Source organism: Poecilia formosa, unplaced genomic scaffold (assembly GCF_000485575.1).
Source record: "Poecilia formosa unplaced genomic scaffold, Poecilia_formosa-5.1.2 Scaffold5, whole genome shotgun sequence".
NCBI classification, from domain to species: domain Eukaryota; kingdom Metazoa; phylum Chordata; class Actinopteri; order Cyprinodontiformes; family Poeciliidae; genus Poecilia; species Poecilia formosa.
This window is the reverse complement of record NW_006799944.1, coordinates 4,672,548-4,683,195: the sequence shown is the minus strand read 5'-3', so window position 1 is coordinate 4,683,195 and position 10,648 is coordinate 4,672,548. Positions and strand designations below refer to the sequence as shown.

The window sequence follows — 10,648 nt, the reverse complement described above, 5'->3', positions numbered from 1 at the left end:
TTGCAATAGACAATGACAAATACAACAATATTAGATTATCATAAATTAAAACATTAACTGTCTGTTTGAGGTGAGATAAAAAGATATAATCTATAACATGTTTGCTTTGTTTTTCCACAGCAGGCTATCGTTTCCCTTTTTGTTTTAGCTTAATAACCTGATAGCTGAATGATTTTGTTCTTGTTAACCTTTCAAACTGAATACTGTTTAAACAACCTAACTTACTCTCATTCTTATGTAAAAAAAAATGGTAGTTGACATAAAATAATATCTGATTATTGAAATTCTATTGTAAAATGTTCTTTGGCCCTAATGCTCTAGAAATTTTTTATTTATAGGCTCTTTTTTACAGAGGCGAACTGGGGTAAAATTATAGGGTGTTTTCACTGTGAAAATAAATGTGATTTTTTTTTTAAATCAGATTTACTTACTTAGCAACGTCTAATTTTCATTTATGAAATAAAAGTCAATAGCGCATGAAACAAGCTTACGGCAAAATTAAGAGGACATTCTCTAAATCAAAACCATGTTCCTAATAAGAGCACAAAATACACTTTTTTTTCTGAACGACGATAGAATGCTTTAATTTTGAAAGAACAAACATTTACTTCCGTTAATGATCCCTCAATCGCTGTAACTTGTCGAAGCTGGCAATTTAGCGCCTCAAACAAAAGCGCCTTTCGGTGGGAAATACTAGTGACTGTAACAAAAGGAAAACACGCAGCCGTCTGACACGTTTCCTACAGCTTACAGCAAATGCAAACATACCCTCCACCCCCAGGGTCCATAAACACTATCAATGAAACATTACACAAGTACCGATAAATTATATTGTCAAAGCTTCCTGTAGGAGTTTATAAGTTCTCACTTCTTCCTACCCCATTTTGAGCATGATATGTTAACTGAAACAAAAAAATCTGTATTTTCTCTTCTTTCTTATGCACTTCTTGTTACTGTGTACTATTTTTATTTTTTTATATTTGTATCATGTTCGAATAAAATTTCATTTCATTTCATTTCATTTCCTGTAACTAAGGCTTTCTTAAAAAAAAAATAATAATAATAATATTACATAATTTTCATTATCGTCTTTACGGTCGTAACAGTATTAGCATACTTTTCAAAAACCTAAGTTGCTAAAGTAAGTACATTTTCTATTAAATGTATATTTCTGATACATATCTAACTTGTCCACAGTCAATTTTGAGCAAACTGTTAGCTCTGAATTAGAACCGGTGAACCTAGCAAGACGTATTCGGCCTCTGCTATTCTGAAATACACGGAAATGCAAAAATGGTTGGATTATGGCTCTTGTCTTGTATTTCATTCTATTTTTACATAGCTAGTAGTTAAATGTTATGGCTAATCTCGCACTTTAGTTTCAAACATCGTTCTATAATTTTGTTTTCCTTGACCCAAAGCAATGCATTCACAAACGTTTTCCATGATCTTACCTTAAAATCACTTCTGCAGCTCTGCCATGACAAGATGGTAAAGTTAGTCATTGAAATATAAATAAACGCACATTGGGGCGTTGTACGTTACATTTAAAATTGGCCAATCAGGAGCCGGAAATAGCACCACAAGGTGGCGGTAATTTGCCACAAACCAATCCCCACCGTCCCCCCGGAACGACATGATAATAACGTTAATAACATAATAATAATGTTAATATAATAATTATAATACTATTATTATTCTAACAACTGTTATAACATTACGTTATAACAACGTTATTGTAGTAATAATGTTAACGTTATAATAACGTTAATTATAAAGTTATGTTTATCATTATGTTTTTAATAATGATAAACATAACATTATGAATAATAATGATTAATATAATCATAATTATTATTGTTATTACTATTACTAGTGTGTGTTTGTGGCATATTACAGCCACTTAGTGTTATTACTTACAGCTAGTAAGAAATTACAGAAATAGGCAATAAAAAGACAAAGTGAGAAACACAGTCTATAAATAAATATATTAAACAAAAAAAAAAGGCTCAGATTTTGTATGGCTGGTAATAATAGGTAAGACTACTGTAATATAGCTGCAACATATACAGGTGCATAAAAATGCAGTAGAGTGCAGATGATTTCTTAGGCAATATGGTTATTGCTTTCCTAAGAAACGCAGTAGTCAATGAAAAGAAAAAAAAAACAGTCTTTCTGCTGGAAAAAAGTTCCTGATCTGATTTACGGAGAATAATCCGATCTGACTAATATCAGGTACAGTGCGGTTGGTAACTGATCGAGGGGTGGCAATTAAAACAGGGAAGCATCCTTGAATTATCCCTTTGGAGAGCAGCAGGTAGCCTCGCATCTGACGGGATTACAGAAGGCCAACCTTTACCAGCAACATCTTTCCATGATTTTGATGTCCTGCTGTGCAAAATGGGGTCGGCTTTTCATCAGGTTGCTTCAAAATTGCAGATATTTATAGGTTGATAGCCGAGATCAAAAAGGGGAAAGGCTCGTAATTGCTTTAGTAGTGCCCCGTTTGATAATGCTGACTCAGAGGGACCAGGTGCACCATATGGAGATCAAAGGATCGGAATTAATCACATGAAATCCTCCAAGAAAAAAAAAACAAATCTGGAAAGTAGTCAGGCTTTAGCTGATAAATAGTAAGGATCATGGTGCGGGAAACTATTTTCTTGATCTTATGTATACATAAGTAAATTACAGGCCAAACTGTTGCATTGGGGATAACATGATTAATCACTTCTACTTCTAAAAGCTGGAAATTTGACACTCAAAGTTTGAGAACAATGATTTTATTTTACAGTTAATTATTATTTACTACAAGGATAAACCACTTGAATCACAAAAAAGGCATTAATAAGCGAATGAATTGTTGAAAGATCATTTTCATAATTTATTAAAATAAACACATTCACAAACTAACTAGAAATTGAAATCTACACAAAGAACACCGATTTCCAAAACGTGATTAAGCTATAAGCTGTTATTAGCTATTTTAAATTCAGTACAAGCGATACATGAATGGATGCGAATGAAGAAAGACTGCCGCTGAGGTTTTAGTGTGGTTCAGTCATCAAAGTCTGGGATGTCATCATAGGAGTACCCAGGATAGCCCTTTGATGCATAGTAAGCTATCCGTAAGTGGTAAATCCCAGGCAGGAAAACTATGATGCCGATGATCAGCACGGGCACCGTTCGGTCGGAGTTCTGAAACATGAAGCAACGTTTTATTAAGCAATATTAACATAACACTGCACACAAACATAAGACAAAAAAAGGTCTACTTTTAGAAAAAACTCACGGTAACTCCAAAGTATCCGGCCAAAAGAAGAGCACCGATGATGATTAAAGTAGAGCCGATGAGAAAGAGCACTGATGCGAGGGCAATCGCTTTGTATGGGACCTTGGGTGGGCTCCGTTTGAACTGCAGAGGAAGATAAATTAGCAATCAAAATCTTTTCTGAAACACAAAAGTTGTCCAAGTTTCAGACAACATCCCGAGTGCGATAGTTATTGCCTAAAATATGAACTAGCTTAAAAGGCAACAGCAGCAGCTGCACAAAGTCTAGAAAGAATCTTTCAAGGTTTTAACTCTGTTGAGGCCATATGTTTGCTACCATTATGACAATAACCAAACTAACAGGGTGAAGTTTTAGAGAATTAGTCTCACAAAATACTAATATCATGGGTTATTACAAAATCGAGGCTCCATGCACTGCTCTGACAGATTTAACATTCAACCCAAGCAGAACAACACACATATGAATAAGAAATTTTAAAACTAACTCATGTAATTTGAACTAAAGGAGGGGTTTTGGTGAGTTTGGACATTTCTGGACAATACAGTGTTTTTTATGAATATATTTTTGTGGGTTGTTATTTACTGCATAAATGTCAATGTGTCAAACAGACTTACCAATCTTCCAGCAACTGAATAAGCTATACCATCATTCCAGCCAAAATGAAAGTTTTTGAAAAAGGTAGTATCCCCTTCAGAGGTTTTAATACCACCATCTAATGTTGACACTGTGTGCAGTAAATCTCAAACATCCATCCATCATATATTTGCTTATCGTTGTAGGGTCACAGGCAGAAAATGACTGCTGAAAATCAAGGTTTTTTTTGTTATTTTATTTATACCCTTAATGAACCAAGAATTGAAAGCAAACATTTATTTTAGAAAAGGGACCCAAGTAGCCATGCAAATAAAAAATGTATTTAATAATACACAATTATAAACAATAAAACAGAATGACATTTAAAAAAAAAAAATCAAACACAGTGACCTCTTGAGAAAAACGACAGCATTTCTCCTTCAGTTCATTTTTTAATGATACTCTTGAAATCATTAATGGAGTATTTAGTTAATTATTAATATTTAATTTGACGTAAACAATGGTGCATTTTGTTTTTCCATTTTATGCATGGGAACGCAGATGTGCTTTTATATTCTGTCAACATAGTGAAACGTGTGAACTACTGGATAATATCGTTAAAGACTGAAAGTGATTTTTTTTCTTTTTGCCTCAGTACTGGTTTGTTCCAGATCTGCTCTTTTATATCAAAGTCATTAGACTATGTTGATTGAATAAAGCTATTTAAAAGGCAGACATTCAACTTTAATGACTGAGGAGGACTGATCAGCAGCATTAAAGTAGCAAATGTGACCTAGTCACTTCTTACCTGTAAATCAATGTAGCCGTCATCATCTGTGGCTAACCTGGAGTACTTAACTTTGCTGTTAGGAGTATCGTGGGATACAATATTACGAGCTGGCATTTTCGTCTGCTTTTCGGGAGCTTGCCACAGTTTACTCTCGGCGTTCTTGAGGCAAACAAGCTACAATACAATTAACAGAGCGGCAGCCATGTTTTTAATGTTTACCTCACAAGCTATAATAGTTAAAGAAAAATATAATATTCTCCAGTTAAGACAGAGTGACTACAAATGTCTACAACGCGTTCTGTAGCAACATCGAGGTGTTGTTTAGAACCTGAGTCTTCCGTGTCGACGGCTTACAGATCTGCGGCTATGCGCACGCGCGGCCTAAACGTCATCGTTACGCAGTGAAAACGTTTGGTATTTTACGTTATATAGTTTAAATTCACGAATAAGTTCAACTTTTTGTCACTCTTTTCGGAAAATGAAACCTTTTTTTTATCCAGAAAGTGAAACTTAAATATGAAATAGATTCATTACACATATTTTATTTTCTAACAGGACTCGGTCCCTGCCGTCACTGCCACCTGTACCAACGGCTGGTTCAGTGACCACTTGCATTTTTCACTGTCCCCCACAAGAGGGCGCAGTCAAATCTCGATTAAGCGAGCATGTCAGAACAGAATGACACTGCAGTGTCAGGATTCACTTTGTTATGTGGATGTTCAATCCTCGAGCTATTCTGTCTCTCAGGACAGCCTTGTAATCACTGTGTGTCCTCAGATGATAGAGTTTCTGTCTTCTCTGCAGATTTTTGACGCATTTCTGTGAAACAGAAGCTGAAACTCATACTCTGAGATCTGTTTTTCAGTCTCAGAGGAGCTTTTCAAAATCACAAAAAATAAAAATAAAAAAATAATAATAATAATAATTTTGCAAGCTGACAGGAAAAAAATACAACTGAAAATAAGTGCTTGTTTATTTTTCACTTGATAAAAATGATGCAACATTTTTTTTGAAGTATTAAGCAGATGACAGGATCAGATTTCCTTTAAATATTTTTTTAAATGATTTCCCATTCATCACCATAAATCTTTGCAATTGGACCAGTTAATTATTAATATTATTCAAAAAATACATAAATTCTCCCAGGCCTCTAAAAAGTTGCTGTTTAGGTGTTTGCATCTACAAAGGCGAATAGCTTCACCTCATTAGTCATGCAGATGAAATAAATAAAACAGCCAAAGACTGCAGCTGCAGACCATGGCCCTGAAATAAATAATTAAAGGAGATACTTATTTAGATAAACACAACCTCTGTTTTAGGCAGAATGAGTCAAGAATGGTCATACATGTATGCTGACCTTGGCTATGAGTCGCATCGTTATAGTTTACAGGCATGTTGATGGTCTCAGGAGGAAGACAAGCCCTAAAACAATTCATCTGCACTTGGTATTCCTACTGAGAAGTTGTCTATTACGATGCCCTCTAGGCTCACTCAGATTGCTCAGTATTTTAGGTGTATTTGCAGAAGGAACCGCTTTTGTTTTTTTCTTTAGAGTGAATATCTGCAGTTTGCTTTCCTGTGTTTTGCTCTATTCATTTTCTCATCACTGGTGACGAGTTTCCTATAAAAGCATCTCCACAGCATGATGCTGTCACCAAAGTGTCATCACAAGAATGGCGTCTTTCGGTGGGTGTGCAGAGTTTTCCGTCATACTTAGTGTTTTGAAAACAGACTAAAAAGTTAAATTCTTGACTCATTGGATCAAAGTATCTCCTTTGTGCTTCCTAAGGGGTCCGGATGCACACCCACCACATACTTGTTTAGATTTTTATTTGTGTAAAAAGCAATAGCTTTGCACAAGTAAATGGTGTTGTTCTGTCATAACAGATCACAATGAAATATAATGTAATTTGTGGTTCCGATGTGACTAAATGCAAACGAGATGACGGAATGTTAATACTTTTTGCAAGGCTCTGTCTTTATAACTAGACAGCCATTCAGTTTTGCATTGGATCAATACAGTCATACACAATTCATTAATGTCTCTTTAAATAATTAATAGTGCAGACATGTTGCATGTGCACACTCCTGTCTGCACTGTTGACAACAGAGGTGAGATGTGACCTTTGCTTTATTAATCATGCCAGTCTAATGCTCTGTGACTGCGTATCGGCTCTGATCCCCAGCGAACATCACAGCTGTGTCGCTGGTGCATCCTCCTTTGTACGCTAAATAACCCTCCTCTTATCTGTTCTGAATCCTCTCGCTCTGATGTTCAATACCTGCACTCAAGGTCAATGAATGAGCTGCTCACACACACACACACACACACTCCCAACCTCTATCCAAATTTAGAAACATGGCATTTAATTTGTCTGCTCCGTGGCCTTGAAACAATCCGCCAGACAAGGAAAAAAAATTGCAATTGTTTTACAGTCATGAATTGAAAATGAATGTAGCCAGAATACAGTCACAGTGATGGATTGATCTGGTTGGAAGTGCCACCCCTGCTGCTTGTTTTCAGACGTTACTTCATCTGTCGTCTGGGTGTGTTTTCTGACGTTTGCAGCTGCAAACGTCAGAAACTTGCGTGCTTTACAAGTTCAATCTGATGTCATGTGCATTCTCAGCTTCAGCCACCTCAAATTCCCAAATCACAACGCTGCCAACGGGACATCTGGAGTGTTGATTAATTAATCAGATGATAGGCACTAGTCAGATGGGGGGGTGGGGGGCAGAGTGTGTTGTCATGTTGGATAATTCCCGCCACAGGACCGTGATGCCCGCTCTGAACAGCTGAGTGCTCTGAGCCCTGAGTTAAGAGTGTGCGTGTGTGTGTGTGTGTGTGTGCGTGTGTGTGTGTGTGTGTGTGTGTGCTCTCATGACACTACATCCGCGGGTTCGGAAGACAGCAGCGTTTGCCCTCTTTGAAACCCTGAGCATGATGCTAAAGAGCGAAAGAGCGGCAGTTAGGCCATAATTAGAGACCTGTTCGTTCTGGAGTTAATTATGTCGCTCACCATTAAAGCATCTGCAGATTGAACCATGCCCAGAGTCTGCTAAAAGCCCCAAAAGCGTTATTACGCCGTGTGAGCATCAGGCAGTGTGCCTGGAGCTCATCCGCTTCAGGCAAGGATCCAACAGGTTGCAGAGGCGATCTAATGTGCATATAGGTGCAGCTGAGCAACAGGATTTTCAAATTATAAAACATACTTTATGAAATACTGCTCCCTGTCAATCTCTTTTTATGTTGTGATTTTTTTTTCCCTCTAATGCTCTCAGTGGGAAAGAGATTACCTTGCAATACAAGATCTTTATCCTTCGCAGAAAATGGAGCAACATTTTGGGCAAAGATTTATTGCATGCATCGTTACTCTGGTTGACTTCTCTGCTGGCAACAGCGTAATGTTTGGGGACTGCCATTAAAATCTGAATTTGATGTTTCTAACAGCACGTGAAATAGCGATGAATTTGATTTTTACACTTTACACCGATCGTCGGCGTGAATACTGATTCTAGGCTTTTGTTGAGCTATCTGAACTCCTGCTTTTTTTTTCAGGTGAAATCATTATACAACAAACAACTTTGATGAACTTTGCAAAGAAAATCTGGGTTCACAAGTCTGGATTCTTTCTGATCCAAACAAGGTGAATATTACACATACCTGTTCAAACATATACATACCCACAGTAAGCCTGAATGCCTCTTTTTGTTATCCTGGCTGGACATTTTCTTAATTTGTGTGAATGTGAGACGTTTCCAGAGGCGCATTGGCTGTCTGCTTTATCTAAAACTACTTTGACCAGGTCATTTGGACAGTTGTCTTGTCTGAACACTCGACTGTGTCCAAATTTAAATCCAGCAGTTCATCAGAGGTGAAGTTGAAGAAGTTCTTCATTGCTCAGCAAGCAGTTCTCTTATACAGATCCTAGCCATGACACTGCTACCACCATGCTTGACAGCAGATGCAGTGTTCTCAGTTTGGAAACCTCATATTGGGTTCTCCAGTCATCTCTTTTTTCTATTCTGACCAAGCAGCTCTCTGTCTTTGTCTCATCTTACTGCAAATGTTTTCTCCAGAAGGCTTTTGGCTTGTCCTTAAGAAGCTGTAAATGTCACCCAGATTTGATTTTGGGGCAATAACTTCTTGGTTGACATTTCCTCAGCCCTTGCTGATGCCAAATTCATTTTTCTGTGGACAGTGACAATTGTCAACTCCACTCAACTCAACGTTACCTACAAAGAAAAATAAAAATGCATGACGATGAAAGGGCAGTACATAAAAAAAGATACGATTAATGGAAATAAAATGAAAACATAAAAGGTTATTGCTGCTGTTACCGTAGCAATAAAGCTACAACTTTAAGGTATCAATGACAGCAAATATGACAAATCAAATGGATCCACACTTTGAATGTTATTTCACACTTTGAGCGTTGAACACAGAGAGTGCCACTGATGTTAAGACAGGTTTGAGTCTCGGTGAATGATTTGCTTCTCCTAAACGTCCTGACATTATTCTTTTATCGGATGGTGACATTTTGGGTCAAATGAGTGAACAACATTTGGGTATTCCCACGCGACAACAATCCAAAACAGACGTCAAAGCTGATTTTGGAAAGGATAAAGCAAGTTCACTATTAAGCTTCTGGAACGGCCACGACCCGAATCCTCAGAAAACTCATGTGTTGCGCCTGGAAGCTGGGTTCATGCCAGGAAACCAACCTCTTTAAATGAGCTCCACCATTTCTGATCTGAGAAGTGGTCAAATGTCCAGCCACAATGGTGCACAAAGCTTGTTAATAGTGTGTGGGTTTTGCTGTGGCTTTGTGAGGGACATTTATCCAAATATCAGAGGGAGTTCATTTGTGTGCGATACTTTGAAGCCGTAATCTGTTCTTTATTTAGAAATACTAATAAACAATGACATACTGAGATCTAATCCAACTTTTCCAAGTCCGGAAAAGAACATTATTTTGTGTTATTGAATTAATAAAAACATATGAACAAGAATGTGTTTACAAACTAAATAGGTTCACACACCCACTGCCAACAGGGTGTTTTATTTTAGCCAGTTTAGAGGGAGTACATCTGAGTGGTTCCCAAATGTATTTTTATCCAATTTTGATATTTTACAGAGATTTCTAATAGGTGTTTTACAGTTTTTTTAATAATTTAATTTATCATTCCTGCTTTTATTTCATTGAGGTTATCTGCTGCGACATCACCCTTAAAAAGAACACGTCAAATACGTTAAAAACCCTTCACCATGTCAAGATAATAGCATACTAAGAACCTAAGTCATTCATATTATGTGCCACTTTCAGTTTTATTAAATATTTCCTGTTGAGAGATAGGTTTTATGTTCCCAGACATAATCTCCTGTACAAACATCATATCAACCACTGAGGTACTAAAATCCCGTCTAATTGCTGCCTTTTTTGCCATAGAGAACAGAAACATGGCCTGAGATAGCCTGCTGAGAATCTATAACTACACCAGAGTGGTGTTGGTGATTAGGCAAAATTAATTAGGAAAAGGTTTGTCAACTTTGATTTAATCACAGAATCCAAGCGCTTGGCTCCAAACCCAACAAACTGATGCCAAAAAGCGACAAGTTGACGCCCATGCAGGGGCTGCTGCTGCTGCACAGTACAGCCATGAGTCTTCAAATCCACTCCATTACCTCTGATGGCTTCAGTCGTTTCAGGTGCGAGGCTGGAGTTAGTCTGAGTGTGTGTGTGTGTGTAGGTGGACGGCTGACTGCTGAAACCCAGCCTGGAGAACATCATCTGTGCAATGACAGAAATATCACACTTCTACCATAATGTCAATTCTGTTTTTGCCTTAAGCTCACGAATGTAAAATAAATAAATAAATAAAAAAGAAAGGCAGGCACAGTATAACTGCAATGCTGAAAGAAAAAAGATGACAGCATGACACACAGGAAGCAAGGGTTCGATGACAAACGAGTCTGAATAAAAGGAGACGG

The 10,648-nt window shown here is 37.3% G+C and overlaps 1 protein-coding gene across 1 annotated transcript; it reads right to left on the bottom strand.

The window, feature by feature from the left end:
• Positions 1-2,767: 2,767 nt before the first annotated feature.
• On the bottom strand, positions 2,768-5,027 carry tmem230b (transmembrane protein 230b). Its single transcript, XM_007564313.2, has 3 exons — positions 4,675-5,027; positions 3,293-3,415; positions 2,768-3,198 (listed from the first exon to the last, which is right to left on the bottom strand). The coding sequence occupies exons 1-3, from the start codon at positions 4,768-4,770 to the stop codon at positions 3,058-3,060; spliced, it is 360 nt and encodes a 119-aa protein (XP_007564375.1). The 5' UTR covers positions 4,771-5,027; the 3' UTR covers positions 2,768-3,057.
• Between the last annotated feature and the right edge of the window lie 5,621 nt (positions 5,028-10,648).

What these genes read in the sequence shown, in the direction of transcription:
- tmem230b (XM_007564313.2), bottom strand. Translation starts at nt 4,770, where the DNA reads ATGCCAGCTCGTAATATTGTATCCCACGATACTCCTAACAGCAAAGTT. An exon ending in ACGGCTACATTGATTTACAG is followed by an intron (nt 3,416 to 4,674) that starts GTAAGAAGTGAC and finishes CTTCCTCTGCAG; the next exon opens with TTCAAACGGAGCCCACCCAA. An exon ending in CCGGATACTTTGGAGTTACC is followed by an intron (nt 3,199 to 3,292) that starts GTGAGTTTTTTC and finishes TTCATGTTTCAG; the next exon opens with AACTCCGACCGAACGGTGCC.